Raw genomic sequence first — 22,075 nt, forward strand, 5'->3', positions numbered from 1 at the left:
TTGTGAAACAGCTCTTACTGATCATATGTTGTGTGTTGATGGTGTGTGTTGATGATGTGTGTGTGTTGTGCTGTCACAGGGCTGCTCAGTATGCCTGCACTCTGTTGGGCTACACGCTGCAGAAAGGAGGGGCAGCAGCTGAACTTCGCAAAACCATCAGTCAGCTGGAAGCACACATGAGCCTGACGAGAAAGCGTGAGTTGAACCGGATTGTTCGGCTGCTTATTTTACATCTATATTAAAAAAGTTGAGGATTTGTGGTTGATGTGTGTTTGTGCCTCACAGTGCTGCGTCTGGGAAACTCTGTGGAGGCTCTGGAGGCGGCAAAGAGGGCCATCCACCTGTCTGACAGCGTGCTGAGACTCACCCTCACCATCAGCCATCTCAACAGAGCCATGTACTTTGCCTGTGACAACGTCCTGTGGGCTGGAAAAACAGGCCTCATCTCTAAACTGGACCAGAAGAAGTGGAGTCAGAGATCTTTCAGGTGAGTGAGGGTTTGTTTTCACAGCTTTTATGTGTTTTAACACCAAGTACATCTATGTATCTCAGTCAGATAATCAGTAACCCTTTCTGTACAGTCTATATGACCTGAAGCTGATGTGACATGTTAACACAGCGTTAAACCTGACATACATATGATCAGAGCTGAGCTAGTGACTGAGCTCCTAACAGAGCCTACAGTGTGTCAGAGAAAGGGCCACATGCACAAACCATGCATTCACACAAACATCATGCATACATCATTTCCTGTGCATAAACAGGTATTTTAACACAGAATGGCAGTGAGAACACTTCACTCATTGTTCAGAGCAGACACACACATGTTTTCTAAAGTGATCTGAGGCTGATGTGATGAAATGGAGATGAAGTATAAACTGAGAGATTAAATATTTTAATAAGACATTGTTTATGTTGATAATCAGCTTTAAACAGAGATTTATAAAAAGCCAATCAAAGGCACATTCATTAAAGTCATTACTTTTGTGTGATTCATTTGATCATTCTTTTAATTTACATAAGAGTTCATCATGTATTTTATTCATTTTATCCTCAGTTGTGTCACACCTTGTAATGTGGTTTTAGATATGAGCACTACAAACTATTTATTGATTACATTTCTAAGATATGACTTATGATCCATGTCATTATTAATATGGACACAATAAAGAGCCACATAGCTGTGCGTCATGTTTGCATGTGATGATAGTTGTTCTGCTGTTAGTGAACCTAGGCAGTGCTGCTCATGTGCACGTGCTGCACATGAGCAGCATGTGCAGCATGTTTAAAAAACACAACCATGAGTACACAGCTTTATAAATGTGTATTTGTGGCTCTGTGTGTACCAGGACCCGACCCATACTGGAGTTTTGGGGCCGATACTGATAGTAAGGATTCAAAGAATGATTTTATCTATATATCTACCGCTATATAAAGAATATATACATAGATACATTTTTATTTGCAATGATTCATTAAAACACTTGTGATAAAGATCTGTAATGAAGATATTTTACCATCTGGAAATGAACTTATTTGTATAAAATGACATCAGTGCTCTGAAACAGTAAACTATACTGAGAATGTAATCATAATACATACATACATAAACTAACTATCACACATGTAACAAAAAAAGTATGTATTAAACTTAAATTAAGATAAAGGATCAAATGAATATTGGCACATATCAGACAACATATAGGCAGATACCTATATGTGATAGGTCAATATCGGCCAATAATATCGTCTGAGCAATACATCAGGCGGGCTCTAGTGTGTACATACACACAATTTTAATCATGAATCTACAGTTTGCTACATGTGACTCCTTTAGCTCCATATTAACCTCTGTTACTGTGGAAGTGTACATGTGGATCAGACTGTCTCACTTCTATGTGTGTACTGTGTTTAATGTGGGTGTGCTGTGGCAGGCTCGTGCTCTTACCAGAAGATCCAGGATCCAGGGTGTGAGAGGTTCAAACCCAGGGAAGCGCATCCTCAGGTCCTTTAGCAGGCGGATCAGCACTTTGAACTATATTACTCTTTCATTCAGACACTCCACATGTAAACCAGGTTACTGAATCAATGAGCTAGACTAACTGTGACCACAGGAGATCATCTATGACATCACTGTTTTTACTTGTCACTGTGTTATTACCTTCAGAGGGGTCCTGTGTGCGAAGAGTCTCCACTACCTTGTTGCCAAGAGCAGCCACTGCCTCCACTGTAAAAGACAAAACAACCATCAACTTTATTTGATGACATAAGGCTGTATCCTACATTACATAACATCTGGTTTAGACCATGACAATGAACAATACAGGACAGCTGTTATGCTTCTTGTTGTGTAAACAGTAGATTATAGCAGTGTTGAGGATGATGTTACTTTCTTAATGACACTTCACAGTAACATTATATTAGTGAGAGAGTAAAAATTCCCTGTGGAATAAATAACATACGTCTTAATTAGTAATACAATGAGCATCGCCCTCAGTAATCTAAACTACAATAATAAGCTCATAACACAGTGTCACAAACATGACTCACCACTTCAAAGTTGCCGGGAGCAACAATCAGGTTGTCAATGACGTTGTTGATTTTTGTAACCAGGGACAAGATAGAAGACTGAATGGAGGAAGAGAGGTTTGTGTTAGTGGATTGAAACAACACTAATGTGAATGTGAGTGTAATGTGGTCAGTGTGTGTGTGTGAGGGCTGACCTGCTCTGCTGGTGTGGGACTCAGGTCCTGGTTTCTCTTCAGCAGACACTCATTGAAGGCCGTCTCATCAGGTGCAGGCTTCACTCTGGGGAAAGCCATCTCACACTGAAAAACAACAGGATGATTTACTGCTGTCCTCTACATACTGCTAGTGTATGATGGTACATTTGTTAGAACTCCACACACACACACACACACACAGACACACACAGAGACACACACACACACACACACACACACACACACACACAATCTGCTGGTTTGACCTCTCACCTTGCTGCAGTGATGGACAGGTCTGTGTACAACAGGAACCAGTGAAATCACTGTTGGGTGTGGTTACAGGTGCAGCAGAGTACATTACTGACCAAACACACAACCACACCCATCTGTGAGGCTGGATGTGGTCAGAGGTCAAACACACTGAAGTGCTTCTTTTCTTTTTCTGACCAAATGTTTATTGCTTTTGTTCATTTATAGTTTGATATGAATACAAGACACACGATATGAAATGAACTGTCACACTAATATAAACACACAACAATCAAACACACAGACATTGTTAATTACTAAGGCTGTTTCTGCCTCCACTCCTATTATTATCAGTGTTGATTGATTGTCACTGTGCCTCTCTCTCACTCTCTCCCTTTCTCTCTCTCGCCCTCTTCTTGTTACTTCTCATTTTTCCCTCTTCACCTTCTCTCCATTTCCCTCTCTCAAAGATTTCCCTTGACAATTTCACTTTCAAGTGCTGCTCATGAGGGAATGCCAGGTCTCTATAAATTAAACTAAAAAATACAGTCTAGACCTGCTTTATGTGAAATATGCCTTGAGATGACTTTTGTTGTGATTTGGCGCTATATAAATAAAGATTGACTGATTGATTGATTGACTAAAATATATGCATATTTAGACAAGATACAGATCCTTTTTGTGTCCTTATCCAATTCGAAAGCATGCAAACCTTTAAAATCCTCTAGACGTTCATTGAACATCATGTTTTTCTTTTAACATCTTAATCACTCATTAAATTGTTCACAATGTTCATTTTTCTTTCTTTAGATGAGTGCAGACATGCAGCTGCTTCATTCAAGTCACGGAATTATTTCTGGTATGAACTTGCCATAAACTTCTGCTTGCTAGTTTTTATTGAGACCTGGTTGGATCTAGCAGTGCCTGACTCTGTCATATCTGTAACAGGATTTCATTAGTTTTGCCAGGACAGATCCCCAGACTCAGGCAAGTGTGTGTGTGTGTGTGTGTGTGTGTGTGTGTGTGTGTGTGTGTGTGTGTGTGTGTGTGTGTGTGTGTGTGTGTGTGTGTGTGGTTAATGTTAAATGGGGGCAGCTCCTATGCAGCTGTTGTTGATACATTTTGATTCACTTGAAATGTTTCCAGTGTGAAACCAAACAGACCCAAAGGCATCATCCACTGATTCAGACCAAAGCAAACAAACTATGGAAGTGAAAACGCCCTTACTCTTATCAATACCTCCAACTCTTTCATGTAATTCATCTGAAAATCTTGCTTCAACCATTTTCAGTGCTTAAATTGGTTACTTATTAACTTTAACTCATTTCAATACGCCATCTTCTTGTTTTAGCTGCCACTACAACTCTTTTGAGTGCGTCATTCAACTGTCAGAAATCCTGCCAACCTTATTAATATCAGTTGGCCTGTTTCCACTTCATCACTACTGCTTCCATTTCTTCAGCTGCTACTTTAATTTCTGGTTGTGCCAATCATCTATCTTTTTATTGTTTAAATTCAGTGATCACAAAAACAGATTTAAATACTTAACTTCTTTCATCTCTTCAACTCTTTTTAAACATTAGCATTTCAATAAAAATCCTTAATGTGATGGAACTTCAAATCTTCAAATCTTTCCTCAACTTTTAAACTTTCTTTAACCCTTACATATTTTTTTATTTGAAAGCTGTAAAAACAACATATATACATTTCTTTTAACCAGCCCCCCTCCCCGCCATATTTGTGAATGTATTTTTCCCATTGTTAAATGGAATTAATGAGGACTTTTATAGGTAGGGGGCAGCAATACGCCGTTGCAACGTCAAGCCTACCTATCTCTAAGAAGAAGAAGAACCGGAAGCAGCAGCTGCAGCCGGTCTGTGCTTTCTTGACGGACGGTGAACACTTCTCCTCTAATTTTCACATTTAATCACCAAAACGTCGTACGCAATGAGGTACTTATATTTCACTTGGTTTAACATAAAATAATTTACTTTAAAACAGATGAATACAAGCAAAGTGTTGACTGTAGTCGTTATAGCCCGGGTATGTGCTAGAGCGAGTTAGCCTAACCTGAAGCTAGCTGCATGCATTGTTGGCTAGAACGTTACCTAACATGTAGGAGCTACGTATGTGCTTATTATTCCCACTGTGTTATCACAGAAGTATCATTTCATACCTGTTGAGGAAATATTACCCTGATATAAGTTAGTTTACAGCACAACACTTGGCTGATGTTAGCCAGCTAACATTACCTAGCCAGGCAGCTCCAGCTGAATGAATGAAGCTGTGTGTGTGTGTGTGTGTGTGTGTGTGAGTGTGTGTGAGTGTGTGTGTGTGTATGTATATGTATATATATATATATATATATATGAATGAATGAGTGTGTGTGTGTGTGTGTGTGTGTATAAGAGAGTGTATGTGTGTGTACATAAGAGTGTGTGTGTGTGTATAAGAGAGTGTATGTGTGTGTACATAAGAGTGTGTGTGTGTGTATATAAGAGAGAGAGAGAGTGTGTGTGTGTGTGTGTGTATGAGAGAGAGAGAGAGAGTGTCTGTTTGTGTGTGTATGGGCACATAGCAGCGGAGGCTTGAAACAGTGGAAATCATACCTTATTTTTATTTTTATGGAGTAAATGTATGTGAGCATTTCCAACATGTTTTTGTGTGTACAGAGGGGACCGCGGCAGGGGTCGGGGAGGCCGCTTCGGGTCCCGTGGAGGACTGGTCCAGGGGTGAGTCCAGACACAGACCTGCTACTCACATATATAGCCCAGCTGGGTTAGTGTACAGAGGATTCAATGTAATGTTAATCATATTTTCCATTAAATGAAACAAACTTCATTTGGAACTATAAATATGAAAATCAGAACAACAAATAAGCAATGTAAATAAACATTTAATGTCTGAAAAGGAAGAAGAAGCAACATACTTATCCAGTCCTATCTCTATTTTTTATCTATCTTACATAACTAAACCTCTGTGTTCATCCTCTTACATAATCAAACACTAACAAATCAATAATGTGAATCCTTATTTCTGTAGTTAGAAAAAAAAAGGTTTTATATCCTTTTGAACTGTGTAATATTTTTACTCTTGTTGATTTCTTCATCCAGATCATTCCACTATATACAGTAACAATCTCTGTGTAAATACATCAGTAATATATAAATGTGTAATATGTAGACATTCCTGAGATTATATACATGTGTGCCATTGGCCATTCATAAGCTAAACCCTACATAGTCATGTCCAGATCAGTGTTTAATACTGTATCACACAGGCAGAGCAGTGCACACTTAGGCCACATAAGACCTGTCTTAAAATGAGTACATAATTAAAGCCTGACAGACTTATACTTCAAATAAGGAGTGTTTTCAGCTGTAAATCCTGCAAACCTGGTGGACTCTAGTAGTGGAGTACATAAATACAGAGCTGGAAATGAGCATTATAGGTTCTCTTTAGTGATGTCAGCTTGTGTTGCAGCATACTGTGATGGTGATGGACTTTTCTCACAGTTTTCTGATGATTTATAGAATGTAAAATGAAGTTTAATATTTTCATATTATTACAAATAACAGAAACAAGTATTGTGACACATTGAACCTTGAGCACTTATTTTGTGTTACACCCTTAATGATACCGTCCATATCCCCCACTACTACCTCAGTGTACACAATAGTTGCACCACATTATTTACATCTGATAATCTGTTGCAGTCATTATTACTGAATTGAATCCTGTTGTTTTTTTCATCCTTGTTTTAGGTACCGTCCGTTTGTACCACACATCCCATTTGATTTTTATGTGGTGAGTAAAAAAAATAGGAACAGACACAACAGGCTGAAAATCACATCACTGTCCTTTATGGTGTCGAAAGCCTTAGTCTGTTTATTTTATGTGTATTGTTGTGTGTGTCTGTGTGTATGTATATTTACATATATATGTTTACACCCTGGACAAAGATACACAATGTCTGTGTGTTTGATTGTTGTGTGTTTATATTAGTGTGACAGTTCATTTCATATCGTGTGTCTTGTATTCATATCAAACTATAAATGAACAAAAGCAATAAACATTTGGTCAGAAAAAGAAAAGAAGCACTTCAGTGTGTTTGACCTCTGACCACATCCAGCCTCACAGATGGGTGTGGTTGTGTGTTTGGTCAGTAATGTACTCTGCTGCACCTGTAACCACACCCAACAGTGATTTCACTGGTTCCTGTTGTACACAGACCTGTCCATCACTGCAGCAAGGTGAGAGGTCAAACCAGCAGATTGTGTGTGTGTGTGTGTGTGTGTGTGTGTGTGTGTCTCTGTGTGTGTCTGTGTGTGTGTGTGTGTGTGTGGAGTTCTAACAAATGTACCATCATACACTAGCAGTATGTAGAGGACAGCAGTAAATCATCCTGTTGTTTTTCAGTGTGAGATGGCTTTCCCCAGAGTGAAGCCTGCACCTGATGAGACGGCCTTCAATGAGTGTCTGCTGAAGAGAAACCAGGACCTGAGTCCCACACCAGCAGAGCAGGTCAGCCCTCACACACACACACTGACCACATTACACTCACATTCACATTAGTGTTGTTTCAATCCACTAACACAAACCTCTCTTCCTCCATTCAGTCTTCTATCTTGTCCCTGGTTACAAAAATCAACAACGTCATTGACAACCTGATTGTTGCTCCCGGCAACTTTGAAGTGGTGAGTCATGTTTGTGACACTGTGTTATGAGCTTATTATTGTAGTTTAGATTACTGAGGGCGATGCTCATTGTATTACTAATTAAGACGTATGTTATTTATTCCACAGGGAAACAAAGAAATCATTGTAAACAAAGTAAATAACTGAATAGTTTTAAAGTAGTGCAGCCCATCATAACTTTTCTTTTTGTAAAACAACTGCTTCAAAATCCCCTAAATCCCTGCTATACAATTATTTCCTTAATGATTTGAGTTTTCTGTACTTCCATAGATACTGTTGCTACAGCTGTCTGAGTCTGACCAGAAATAACCATCTACCACTGACATCAGCAAATTGTATCTAATATGAATAGGCTCATGTTAGTCAACAAGGGGAATATCGGCCGATACTGATATCTGGCTGATGTATCGTTGCATCACTAGTGAATGTGAATATAACATCAGTGTTCTGTCTCTTCACAGCAAATTGAGGAGGTGCGTCAGGTGGGCTCTTACAAGAAGGGCACCATGACAACGGGACACAATGTCGCTGACCTGGTTGTAATCCTCAAGATCCTCCCAACATGTAAGTGATCAGTAGGAAGTGATGTCATCAGCTTAAACATTGAAGAGGTTAATAATATAACAATCCAGACTGTAAGACTGTCTAAAGCAGCTGCGGCTAATGTGCACATGCTTCCATATGATGATGATGATGATACATCAGCTGTTATCTATGGTGCAGGGTAAGGGACAAAATTCAGACTGATGAAAAGACAGCAGAGTGTATCCTTGTTAAAGCCAGCTGCCATTCTGACCAATGATAAGCTGGCAGTCATAAATGAGAAGCTGACTGTTGATTTGGACCATGCTGGTAACTCATGAGTGTAACCTAGCAACCCCCAGCATCAGCTGCTCTTTTGGTATCTCTGAAGACATGTTACCAGGTCATTTTGTCCCTTATCCTGCACCATACTTATCAACCAAATAAACCAACCACAGAGCTTTCCACTACACGGTTCTAGCACTACTCGACTCGGTTTGGTAACAGGAACCTTTTCCATTACTATAGTACCTACTCAACGTGAGCGGGCCATCATAGCATGACTCTGTGAAACTGCTGTGATAATGGAAAAGCCCCATATGTCACTGACTCCTGTTAGTCTGGTACTGACACAGTTATAACAGCAGGGTTAGGAATAGGAACATTTCCCAGACAGTGCTGAACCATTTTATTTTCAATGGACATTTTTCTTTTAACAAAAGAAGCCAAAGATTTAAATTGTTGTTAAAAACTTGATAAAAAAGTCTAAAACTGTCAAAAGTATTGATTGAGAAGTATCCAATAACTCCTTTAACAACCTGAAACCTGGAGTTTCCTCTAACATATTTCTATGGACCCATGAAGACCAGATTCTAGACTCTGCCTCGTGTTCCACAACCAGAATGTCTCTGATAGGACAACAGTGCATTCTCACAGCAGGACAAACATCATTACACTGCTATAATCTACTGTTTACACAACAAGAAGCATAACAGCTGTCCTGTATTGTTCATTGTCATGGTCTAAACCAGATGTTATGTAATGTAGGATACAGCCTTATGTCATCAAATAAAGTTGATGGTTGTTTTGTCTTTTACAGTGGAGGCAGTGGCTGCTCTTGGCAACAAGGTAGTGGAGACTCTTCGCACACAGGACCCCTCTGAAGGTAATAACACAGTGACAAGTAAAAACAGTGATGTCATAGATGATCTCCTGTGGTCACAGTTAGTCTAGCTCATTGATTCAGTAACCTGGTTTACATGTGGAGTGTCTGAATGAAAGAGTAATATAGTTTATGTAATGTGATGCTGATGTGTGTGTGTGTCTGTGTGTGTCTGTGTGTGTCTGTGTGTGTCTGTGTGTGACTGTGTGTGACTCTGTGTGACTCTGTGTGACTGTGTGTGTGTGTGTGTGTATCTGCTGCTGTCAGTGCTCTCTATGCTGACCAATGAGACGGGCTTTGAGATCAGTTCAGCCGACGCTACCGTCAAGATCCTCATCACCACCGTCCCCCCTAACCTGCGCAAGCTGGACCCCGAGCTGCACTGTATGAACTCTCACACACGCACACACGCACTCGCACTCTTCTCATCTACACTGTCACATTATAACTGCTGCAGGTTTCAGTGTCTCATACTTTTTGTTGTCTCCTCAGTGGATATCAAGGTTCTGCAGAGCGCTCTCGCTGCCATCAGACACGCCCGCTGGTTTGAGGAGAACGCCTCTCAGTCCACGTAAGGAAGTTACTCTTTTTTTTAACTCTCATTGGCCGCTGCTTTCATTACCAGAGCTGATTCATGCAGAACTCTGATCTGATTGGATGATTTGATGTCCATCATCTTCAGGGTCAAAGTGCTGATCCGCCTGCTGAAGGACCTGAGGCTGCGATTCCCTGGGTTTGAACCTCTCACACCCTGGATCCTGGACCTGCTGGTAAGACCATGAGCCTGCTAACGAGTCCTGACATCATGTGACCACACAGCACACCTTGAATGATCAGTGATGAGGTCATAGTGGTGAGTGTGGTGTCCTCTGTGTTTCAGGGTCACTCTGCAGTCATGAACAACCCGTCCAGGCAGCCTCTGTCTCTGAACGTGGCCTACAGGTGGGTCCCCACTCACATCTGTCTCACATCTGTACATCCTCTGTTTGTGTGTTATCTCTCAGCTTTATGTTGGACTGCGTGATGTGTTTTTAAAGGCGCTGCCTGCAGATGTTGGCTGCTGGTCTCTTCCTGCCTGGCTCTGTGGGCATCACCGACCCCTGTGAGAGCGGAAACTTCAGAGTCCACACAGTCATGACTCTGGAACAGCAGGTAGGTGTCATCCTGGGATTTAGATGTCCTCATCAGCTGCTATAGCTTAGATCTCAGTGTAGTGTTTGCAGTGATGTCATCTATCTACTATCACACACAAATGGACAACCAGGTCCTCAAAAACCCATCACTTCATCTGTCTGATTTATATAAGTGAAGGCTCTCCAAGTGTTTGATGAACCTGATGATGATGATGATGATGAATTTGTGTGTGTGTGTGTGTGTGTGTGTGTGTGTGTGTGTGTGTGCGTGTGTGTGCAGGACATGGTGTGTTTCACAGCTCAGACCCTAGTGAGGGTTCTGTCTCACGGAGGTTACAGGAAGATCCTGGGCCTGGAGGGAGACGCCAGCTGTAAGAGTCTTATTCTTCAGTGTGACACAGAGCCTTAAATGATGTTAACATCTGTATCAAACACTCAGAACTATTAGGTGTCTTTGTATGTTTAAGCTTAAAATATAGATCCTAGATAATGGTTGCTCTTCTATATACTAGTTAATTCTGTGGTCTTATACTAAGGCCTGTTTCCAATATTTTGTCCACCTCATGTATATTTACTGTGCGGTCGCTGTCGCAGATCTAGCCACAGAGATGTCTACATGGGACGGTGTGATCGTCACTCCGTCAGAGAAAGCTTACGAGAAACCTCCAGAGAGGAAGGAGGAGGAAGACGAAGCTCTGGAGGAGGGAGGAGACGGGGAGGACGAGAGCATGGAGACACAGGAGTGATGAAGAGTACAGATGAGGTCAGAGGCGTCTGCACATTCTAACAGCTGGGGTTCTAGTGGACATGTGTCTGTGGATCTGTTGATATGTGTGATAACAGATCCACAGACAGGCCGGCTCCACAACTACCAGTATCATTTCAACCCTACATTAACATAAAGACATGAACATTCATCTTGACTTGAGTTCAAGAGCTTTTACATAATAAACTGTCATTGGCCAGTTTAGTGCAGTTTGTTCATTCTGTTGTGAAAGTTAACAGTCAAAGTGTTAGCTTCCAGGTGGTCAGCAAGCACATGAATTTAAAAGCCAACCTGCTGATATTCAGGAAGTCATCTTATAGCCATAGAACAGACATGTCTAAACTATCTGACATTATTATTGTGAACTTAGAGCTTCCATATTGACAGCAAACCTGGATACAGCAGCCAAACACCCTCCTGATTCTTTCCACAAAACACTCCAAAATCATCAGAGTATACGTATTATTCATATTACTATACAATAAGAGAATATGATATACTTGTAAGATGTACACTCAACTGACTGTCTGTAGGAAGTATTTTGGTATGAAAAGCATAATTTTAGATTAAACTATTCTATATACTAAAGTATTCTGTATTATGTGATAATTCAGTGAGTTATGGTGTTTATGATTTCTAACATTATCCTCTGCTCTCTCCACAGTAAACTTCAGTAAGCTTATTGGAGTCCCTTCAGCTCAGCTCATCATGTCACATGGACACAAACGCTTCCAGCTGCCAGCCACTGGTCTCATCATGTGTTGAGAAGAAGGACAGACTCCATTCATTGTTTCAATTTTTACGATGTTTTTACTTTTAGTTTTTACCTCTCCTTTGTAAACAGTCAGAGTGACTGAATAAATGTGTTTGTTTTTTTATTATTTATCTTGGCTGTTGTTCTGTGTGTCACAATGAAAACATAAAGCTGAAACAGACCACTGTGTCCAGTCACACATATGTGCTTTATTGCAGGCAGCAGTATCTCAACAACATAATTAAACTGAACAGGTTGAGACCAGAACAAAGATCAGAACAAAGATCCACACATTAGAACATACTGCAGGTGTTAACTGACAGTGATATGCATGACACAAATACTGAAAGAAAATTAAAGTAATATTATGGTAGCATGTCCAGTCAGAACAGTACAGATATGGGCAGTGATGGCTATATTTCACCTTCTAATTTAGAAAATATGTATTTGCTCTAATATAAATATAACTCATTTATGCTCTCTTAATCTACAATTCATACACTGAGTACAACTGTGTACCTGAAACTTCTTTCTGACTCCAACCTCTCTTCACACTGACATCAAACTAACTCATTGTGAACTCATGTTAGGTCGTCTTCCTCGTAAGGAAAAGGTTAATCCAGGTCAGAGGCAGAATGGTGACAAGTGACTATTATCAGTATGAGTCTGACGCTGAATAAGGACGGCTGATATTCAACAGGAGAATCTGAGGGAAAGCAATAACCTGTAAGATCATACAGGCTGATGATATATAATGATTATGAGAGAATGATATTTTCTTACCATTAGCAGCACATCAGTTCCATGACTCTGAACTCGTAATTATCAGAGCTGCTACTACAAGCATGAAGTAACATATGTAACATTACCAAACAGCAACTTCCTGCCGTCACACTGCATGTTATGATCCCTCCAGACTCTCCTCATCTTACATAAAATCATTTGGACATCATTTGCTAAAATCTGAGAAAACACATTAAAGCTATAAAAAACAAGTAGTTAAAAGATTCATGTTGCATCACTGATCTCCCCCCAACTCACAGCTGATGTTTTACACCTGTGCTGGTTTGTAGCAGCTCGATGTATAGCTGCATAAGAGCTCTGAATGTGCAGTTAGAATATAATTGAGTGTAATTTCAGTAGTACTGTCATTTAAAAATTAAACACTGACTTTGTTCAGTTCAAAATATTCCTATGTTCTTCCAAAATAGATTATTTTTGAGCACTAGTACAAGTCAACAGAACTTTAACATGTCCTTTTAGTAAGTTTAACAAGTTTATTCTGAAGGATTTACGCTAGAAGTCTTATTTTGAAATTTCTATAGTAAGTCAGGATGTACTAGTCTTGTTAATAAGGCTTCGGTCTGTGAATGTGTGTTATTCAGACAGCTGTAGATCCACAGTGAGAGAGTTCAGACTGTGGTGGGGGTCAGAGGTTGGTGCCACATGTCAGCTGGTTAAAAGTCAGAGCAGCAACACTTTTCCTCCTTAAATGAAATACAAGTTTGATCATTACTATGCTACACCATGTTCCTGCATCTCTACCTCACAGGACCATGGAAGTTTATAACAAACAAACAAAAAAAAACATGATTAAAGCTCAGGGTCATTATCACAGGTTGTTTTGATTGGTTGCCAGACACAAAAAAAGGTGGGTCTTATCTAATATGAGCCTGTTAGAGAGCAGATGCAACAGAGGCAGAGAATACAGAGCCTGGTTTAGCTGAGGCTGTGATGACTGATGAGCCTAATAACTCAAAGGTTTTGCTTCAGTGTTATTGATCTTAAATGAAGTGAAACCAACACAGAGCTCAGAGGATGAGAGCAGGCTGATTGATGTGTAGAGTGGTGGTCCTGGGTCAGGGTCTAGCTGTGTTACAGTATGAGACTGTGCTGCATCACTACACCTCTCTTCAGTCTGGAGCACAGCTGGAACTGAGGTCAAGCAGACATGCAGGTCAGTAATCAGCTGTGTGGATGCAGTGTGTGATGCTGAGTAACTCCTCATGCATCAACCCTGACTCTTATATTGAGATCATTTTAAGGATGTTAAGGTCCTGCCACTTATTTAAAAAGCAGATCCTAGCAGCAGCTGCAGTCTTCACAGTATGAGTCTGTTAACTCTGTTAGGTTGTGACTTGAGGCCTTGCTGTGGCTCCTCAGACTGACCATCCTCTGTGTCTCTGAGTTCATGGCTTGAGTTTGAGCCAGGGGTGGATCATGGTGAGGATGGAGAGGACAGAGGAGGCCAGGCCACATGCCCCAACAAAACCTGTCCCTGTGGGGTAAATCCCCAGCCGGTCCAGTGGGATGAAGATATCACAACTGTTCTTCATCAGGTCCATCAGCAGCGGAGGGTTACTGTAGAGCACCGTCACCAGCAGGTGCAGCTGTCTGCGCATCCACGCAGACATGACGGGCAGGGCCACAGCAGCTGTGCTGGCGGGTGAGGAGGGGGAGGACAACCCGTCTGAGGGCTGGGTGGTGCTGAGCGGTGATTTGGTGGCTCTGTAACGGGCTTCACACTCCATGAGGAGGTGGAGCTCGTACACATCTCGAGTCAGGTTGAGGATCAGAGCAAAGAGGTAATACCTGCAGGGTTCAAACACATGTTCACACACACAGTACACACATAGAAGTGAGACAGTCTGATCCACATGTACACTTCCACAGTAGCAGAGGTTAATATGGAGCTAAAGGAGTCACATGTAGCAAACTGTAGATTCATGATTAAAATTGTGTGTATGTACACACTAGAGCCCGCCTGATGTATTGCTCAGACGATATTATTGGCCGATATTGACCTATCACATATAGGTATCTGCCTATATGTTGTCTGATATGTGCCAATATTCATTTGATCCTTTATCTTAATTTAAGTTTAATACATACTTTTTTTGTTACATGTGTGATAGTTAGTTTATGTATGTATGTATTATGATTACATTCTCAGTATAGTTTACTGTTTCAGAGCACTGATGTCATTTTATACAAATAAGTTCATTTCCAGATGGTAAAATATCTTCATTACAGATCTTTATCACAAGTGTTTTAATGAATCATTGCAAATAAAAATGTATCTATGTATATATTCTTTATATAGCGGTAGATATATAGATAAAATCATTCTTTGAATCCTTACTATCAGTATCGGCCCCAAAACTCCAGTATGGGTCGGGTCCTGGTACACACAGAGCCACAAATACACATTTATAAAGCTGTGTACTCATGGTTGTGTTTTTTAAACATGCACTGCCTAGGTTCACTAACAGCAGAACAACTATCATCACATGCAAACATGACGCACAGCTATGTGGCTCTTTATTGTGTCCATATTAATAATGACATGGATCATAAGTCATATCTTAGAAATGTAATCAATAAATAGTTTGTAGTGCTCATATCTAAAACCACATTACAAGGTGTGACACAACTGAGGATAAAATGAATAAAATACATGATGAACTCTTATGTAAATTAAAAGAATGATCAAATGAATCACACAAAAGTAATGACTTTAATGAATGTGCCTTTGATTGGCTTTTTATAAATCTCTGTTTAAAGCTGATTATCAACATAAACAATGTCTTATTAAAATATTTAATCTCTCAGTTTATACTTCATCTCCATTTCATCACATCAGCCTCAGATCACTTTAGAAAACATGTGTGTGTCTGCTCTGAACAATGAGTGAAGTGTTCTCACTGCCATTCTGTGTTAAAATACCTGTTTATGTACAGGAAATGATGTATGCATGATGTTTGTGTGAATGCATGGTTTGTGCATGTGGCCCTTTCTCTGACACACTGTAGGCTCTGTTAGGAGCTCAGTCACTAGCTCAGCTCTGATCATATGTATGTCAGGTTTAACGCTGTGTTAACATGTCACATCAGCTTCAGGTCATATAGACTGTACAGAAAAGGTTACTGATTATCTGACTGAGATACATAGATGTACTTGGTGTTAAAACACATAAAAGCTGTGAAAACAAACCCTCACTCACCTGAAAGATCTCTGACTCCACTTCTTCTGGTCCAGTTTAGAGATGAGGCCTGTTTTTCCAGCCCACAGGACGTTGTCACAGGCAAAGTACATGGCTCTGTTGAGATGGCTGATGGTGAGGGTGAGTCTCAGCACGCTGTCAGACAGGTGGATGGCCCTCTTTGCCGCCTCCAGAGCCTCCACAGAGTTTCCCAGACGCAGCACTGTGAGGCACAAACACACATCAACCACAAATCCTCAACTTTTTTAATATAGATGTAAAATAAGCAGCCGAACAATCCGGTTCAACTCACGCTTTCTCGTCAGGCTCATGTGTGCTTCCAGCTGACTGATGGTTTTGCGAAGTTCAGCTGCTGCCCCTCCTTTCTGCAGCGTGTAGCCCAACAGAGTGCAGGCATACTGAGCAGCCCTGTGACAGCACAACACACACACATCATCAACACACACCATCAACACACAACATATGATCAGTAAGAGCTGTTTCACAAAGCAGGTATCTGAGTGCACACTTTTTTTTCCTGGATCCACAATAATTCATGTAAGACAAAGTAAAAACAAACTTAAGTCTGGTGGTTTAACAACTAAATCAACACAACAAACACACATCATATCAGTTTATAATGGTCACAGGTCACAGTGGCACATATATAACATCATGTGGAATATATAATAATAATGATTCAAATGAACACAGCTGTATATGTGCCACTCAGGCTGAGTGCAGGAAACAAAGTAACATTATATTAATATGTTAGTATGTGTCTGGGTCTATAAACGTATTTAATAACTTTCATTTTAATTTTAATTAAGTACTCAAACTTCTGGGAAGCACATTGTTTTAAACTTAAGAAGTGTGTAGTAAGTGTAGCTCTCAGTGTTAGAGTCTGTTCAGCTTGTCATTAGACCTGAAAAACATATTTACAAGTAAAATGTCGAATAAATCAATTCACAACTTTTCAAGTGTTAACTCTGTAGAGTCAGCCTGCTTGAACACACATTTGTTATCAGTTGTCTAACGTGACTTTAAACTAGCAGTTTGGCTAACTAGCTAACTACTTTAGCTACATTAACATATGCAACTACAATGAGCTTTAAACATTAGAACTGTTATTGTTAGTAAAAGTCAGAACATTACCTAATAATTTTGTCCTTTGCTTGGCTCTGGGAGTTAAAGCGAACCCAAGAGTCCATACTAGCGTGTTGTTGTCGGCCTGTCACAGCTGCTAAGCTAGTTAGCTGTCAAACTGCTGCCTGTTAATGTCAGCTACTCTTAGCTGCTAACTAGCAGCTAAATGTTGCTACAATGAAACTGACGGCTAGTGCTTTAAAACTACTATTCTGAGGAGAATGTTAGCACAGAACCGTCTGTTTACTAGCTCGTTTTACTCGCACACGGATGAACTCTTCCGTGTCTGTCCTTCTTCTTCTTCCTGGTGTGTTAGCAGTTGGGTAACATTACCGCCTCTCACTGGTTGAGTGTGGATCAACTCATCCAGGTTAACATGATGTTATCAGGATCAAATAATCCTGCTCTTTCTCATCCAGCTAATGTGGTTATTTGACAGTGTCAGGATTGATTTTAGTACAATAGAATCATGTAATAAGTTTCATTTTATGTTCCTACATTGTTACTGTAATGTGGTTAGACTGTCATTAATGTTGCTGTGAAAATGAAACCTTATTAAACATCTTAAAACAGCTTCTCTTCCATAAACATATTTCAATAAAGTGACAACTGTAGTTACATCATTTGCTAAGTTTTATTGTTTCAAATATTACATTAAATGTTATGAATTTGTGCTAATATAAGCCGAACCCAACTCACCTCTTCACATGTTCTAGTGGTGTTTGTCCTCAGCAGTGTTTCAGTCTTTTAATGACTATAATTCTTCAGTGTCACATTCAGTTAAACTATGTGATTGCCATACTCAGTATTCTCCCTCATGAACTATGGTCAACTGTGTGATTATACAGTGCAGGTGATGTGTGTAGCAGACAGGTGTTATAAGATTCTTCACACTCTAACCAACAGATTTGGAGGAAGTGTTCACTGGCTCACAGTAAATCAGTACTCAGGATGAACATCATCTTATAATCAAACAGCTTTGTGTGAGCAGTATGTGTGACAACACAAAGTATCCACATCCAAGCAGTTTTCACGTTGAGGTGTTGACCTTTGACCTCGTTTCTGTGGATGCGATGACATCATACACTCACTTTGTATTACCATGTGCTGAACTGAACTGCCATACTTGTGAGTCTTCCTATCATCTATTCAGCTGTTATCACACACTGAACTCCATATTTCATTAGGAAAGCTTTTATTGATAATGAAATACATAATGCATTGAAACCATTGTGCTGCCATAAGCTCCATTGTATATATAACACAAGCATCATCTGTAATTTCCAGCACACTCTTTAAAGTTTAAACACTTCACTAATGACACCAAAACACCTGCAGTATATATGTATGGTATATTTTAATATAGTGTCATTATGCGTGATAAGCATGAGGTAAGTGTTTCATTTCTTCTCCCTCTATAAGTCATCTATCATTATGAGGTGAGTGTGTTGGTCCAGTTTGAGGAGAAACACAATGAGGTCAATGTCTTCAGTTTGTTTCTATAAAAACTAAACATGTAAATACATAATGGTGCAACGATATGCGTTTACATCAATCTCACTAATAACACACAAACTGCAGGGACATACACAGGACTCTGTAAATTGAGAGTCCTCCCCAGAGGACTTGATGAAGACTATCAGTGAAGCATGATAGTGTTTGAGTTATCAGTTGGCAGCAAGACTTCATCAACAAAGTTTGTATAAATATGACAATGTCATGTTTATTTTATTTGAATATACAGTCCACATTACAAGAGCAGCACATATTTACAATAAAATAACTACAAGATTTAAAAAAACAAAACAAAAACAATACTCTAGCCAAATGAAATTCTTTAGTACATATTTTCTATATCAAGTGTCAGAATAAATGTGTCATGTTTTATGAATGGGATGATGTAGAGATGTTTTCTGCTTGTGTCAGCATTAGGACACTGAACAAAATTCACAAAGGACATTAAAACAGATCAGTGATGAATGATAAATGGATCATTGGTGGATTTTTCTATGTGTTGAAATCAGACTTTGTCCAGAAATGTTTTACATGTTGTCCCTCTACATCACACTGTAAGACATGACAATAAATAAATTACATATTTGAATATTTAACCCAAACCTGTTTTTGAAAATTGTGGTACCAATTCAATTTTTTCCCCAATATGTAACAAACAAACTTTTTCCATTTTCCATCACACCCTGTCTGCTAGTTGAACTCCCTCTTCAACATGTGCAGAATATTTATCCAGCTTTCTGTGTTCTTCTCTGGAGCACAAGCAGCTCCCTGTGTGTCACATCAAATACTGCCAACATTCTACCCAGAATGCAGCAGAGAAGAGATATGTAATGTGTGTATGTATGGACTGTTACAGTCTATGGTAAGGCTGTGTGGAGAAAAATAATGCAGCTGAACAGCAGAACTGATTACTATAATATTTCCTCTGAGTGGTATGATGATGGTGTAGAAACAGTGGGTTTAATCAAACAATCATATTCAAGAAATGGGATTGACAAAACCAGTCTTCTCTCAGAGCTTTTAAGCAGATGGAGGAGATTTCTCTGATGTCTGACTATCACTGTTTCTAGTAGAATGTCTGTCTGAGCAAACTCCATCCACTGATGAACTGAATTCTGTCTGGGAAAAAAAAAGCTTTTATTAAATATTATTTTATTTAGTGGACCATGACTTGTTTTGTTCATCTTCCTCCAGAGAGTCTGGGCCAAATGTGATTTCTGTGAATTGTCTGGCTGGGAGTGGAGGAGGTGTAGAGGAGAGAGAGTGTGTGTGTGTGTGTGTTATAATGCAGCAGCACATTCAAACCAGGTGCAGGTCCTGTGTGTTGAGCTGTCAGATGTGTGACACAAAGCTTGAGTCATTCTTTTGATGCTGATAGTTATCGTTGCTATTGGAAACCTAGTTTGTCCAAAACAATACATGGAGTTACAAGGTTTCTACCTGACAGCAGCGTCATCCAATCAGAATGAAATAAAAGCTGTTTCCAGTAAAATAAGTAACATGATTAACTGTTCTATGTGTCAATTTGATAGCTGGGTAAGTGATGATTGTACCTTAAAGACCATGTAAAGTGAATTCAGATATTTTCTTCTAAACACATTAAATAGGTCATAAATGTATTTCTAAAAAAGGTGTAAAAACATTTCAACCATTTAGATTTGAATTGTGGAGCTAGGCTTCACAAACTGTGTTTCAAGATTTCTGTGTTCAGGATTTAGTGGGCGGGTCTGAAAATCATGATTAGCATAAACCCGCCCTGCTGCTGTAGAGGCATAAATACATTCAGCACACACTACTACTACTACAGTCTACAGTTAGCCAGTTAGCTGAGTTAGCCGCCGAGTTAGCAGCAGAAAGCTCTCAGACTTAGCGCCCATGTTTCTGGTAGAGGTGGTGATTGACAGGTGACACTTGGTAGGGGGCGGGGTTTCAACAAACTCGGTCAGCACTCCCACAGCATTTTGGAGCAGAGAAAGAGGCTGATTTTTACACAACTTTGAAGCCTAATTTCATATATTTTGGTGATTTTTTTAATCATTCAAATTTGGCAGGGTGGTTAACAACACACTTTTCTGTGGTATGTCAAACTCAGAACACATATTTATTCTTACTTTACACAGACTTTAAGATGACTTTTGTTGTGATTTGGCGCTATATACATAAAAATGGATAGATTGATAATTGATTTAATTGATGATTGGTTAGCAGGCCATAATGTGCTGTGGTTAGGTTTGTGGGGAAAATGATCAACTAGTGGATTGAGCATGAGTTTCAGGTCCCAGGGGCCCCTGGGAGTACTGATCCAGCCCTGCTGAGCTCTCAAGGAAACCAGCACTAGTTCTGGAAAATGATGATAAGCTCAACAATTCCTTTAACTATTAATCTCCTCAACAGTTTTCTTGGTGTAGTGGGTGTTCATTTCAATAAAAACAGACATTGTTGAGTTGGTACACTTCCAATTCATTCAGCTGAACACACAAAAATGCAAAGACTGTATACAGACAGCATGCAACAACATTTAAAAAAGAATAAACTGACCAATAAAAACTGAAGAATAAATGCATATTTAATGATGGTCCCGTATGAAGAAGCAGCAGTAACATCAGTCTTTAACTCTGACACACTGGACAGTACCAAACTTCATCCAGTCAAACAGCTGTGATGAAGTTGAAGGCTGGTTTGAGTTGTGTGGAACTTTCTCTGCATGGTTCCATCAGTCTTTGATACACAGTGAGGAACATACAGGTGTTTTAACTGCAAAGCATTTCTGGACACATCATGGAGCCGATATGATCTGCAGTGATATGATTGTAGAGATCTGATGATGGTGAGGAGGATGAGGATGATGATGATGATGATGATGATGAATTTGCTTACTATCTGAGAGCGCCTACTCGAACACTTGTACTTCCCTGAATATGGGCAGAGAACAGATAAATATGACATCTAATTGTGTCGTCCATGCTAAGATTAAAATAGTGCCAAGCTTACTCAGTCATATTTTACACTCACACAAGACTAAGGCAATAAATAATACTACTCAGGTATGATGAGTGCTCTGTTAATAGTTCTGTCTATCACTATAAACCAGTCTGTTATCTTCAGTGAGCTACACGGATACCTGAGGGAACCACAGAATATCATCCAAAGATCTCCAACGGATGAAAACCAAATCAAATATGTGCAATGTGAATCTTTCTATGTTTAAAGACAAACTATAGCATCTGTCTGTCTTACAATCCAGTGTTGGTGCATCTACTGTTGACAACAAAAGGCACGAATCACCAATATGCATATGTTTACGGCTGATCTTTGTAAAGCAGCTTGAATCTGATGACTCATGTTTTCTCAGATTCCAAACAGATTCCTGACAGGATGAAACTCCGCCTCTCGCCTCAACTCATCGGTGCATTTATTCACATTTGG

At 39.7% G+C, this 22,075-nt stretch overlaps 3 protein-coding genes across 4 annotated transcripts in view; 1 reads left to right on the forward strand and 2 right to left on the reverse strand.

Annotated features, from left to right (window-relative positions):
- Positions 1–4,823: 4,823 nt before the first annotated feature.
- ilf2 (interleukin enhancer binding factor 2) lies at positions 4,824–12,135 on the forward strand. The gene is made up of 15 exons (XM_053333767.1): positions 4,824–4,924; positions 5,645–5,704; positions 6,737–6,779; positions 7,392–7,496; positions 7,592–7,669; positions 8,131–8,233; positions 9,291–9,356; positions 9,621–9,737; positions 9,846–9,924; positions 10,036–10,123; positions 10,234–10,295; positions 10,391–10,505; positions 10,767–10,857; positions 11,081–11,249; positions 11,917–12,135. Exons 1-14 carry the CDS (start codon positions 4,920–4,922, stop codon positions 11,230–11,232), a joined length of 1,164 nt encoding a protein of 387 aa, XP_053189742.1. The 5' UTR covers positions 4,824–4,919; the 3' UTR covers positions 11,233–11,249; positions 11,917–12,135.
- A 650-nt stretch (positions 12,136–12,785) lies between these two features.
- pex11b (peroxisomal biogenesis factor 11 beta) lies at positions 12,786–17,445 on the reverse strand. Its single transcript, XM_053333775.1, has 4 exons — positions 17,144–17,445; positions 16,302–16,417; positions 16,010–16,211; positions 12,786–14,598 (listed from the first exon to the last, which is right to left on the reverse strand). Exons 1-4 carry the CDS (start codon positions 17,197–17,199, stop codon positions 14,196–14,198), a joined length of 777 nt encoding a protein of 258 aa, XP_053189750.1. The 5' UTR covers positions 17,200–17,445; the 3' UTR covers positions 12,786–14,195.
- Positions 17,446–18,849: 1,404 nt separating this feature from the next.
- Positions 18,850–22,075, reverse strand: part of smad10a (SMAD family member 10a) — a 30,634-nt gene continuing 27,408 nt past the window's right edge. Inside the window, exons 14-15 of one of the 2 annotated variants that reach the window (XR_008322951.1) lie at positions 20,772–21,561; positions 18,850–20,202 (exon numbers count right to left, since the gene is read on the reverse strand). The gene's annotated coding sequence lies outside the window, so the exon portion shown is untranslated. Of the gene's footprint in view, positions 20,203–20,757; positions 21,562–22,075 lie in introns of those variants that run through there. The other variant, XM_053333764.1, reaches the window with a different exon arrangement.

The sequence above is a fragment of the Scomber japonicus genome, chromosome 15, assembly GCF_027409825.1.
Source record: "Scomber japonicus isolate fScoJap1 chromosome 15, fScoJap1.pri, whole genome shotgun sequence".
Classification (NCBI taxonomy): domain Eukaryota; kingdom Metazoa; phylum Chordata; class Actinopteri; order Scombriformes; family Scombridae; genus Scomber; species Scomber japonicus.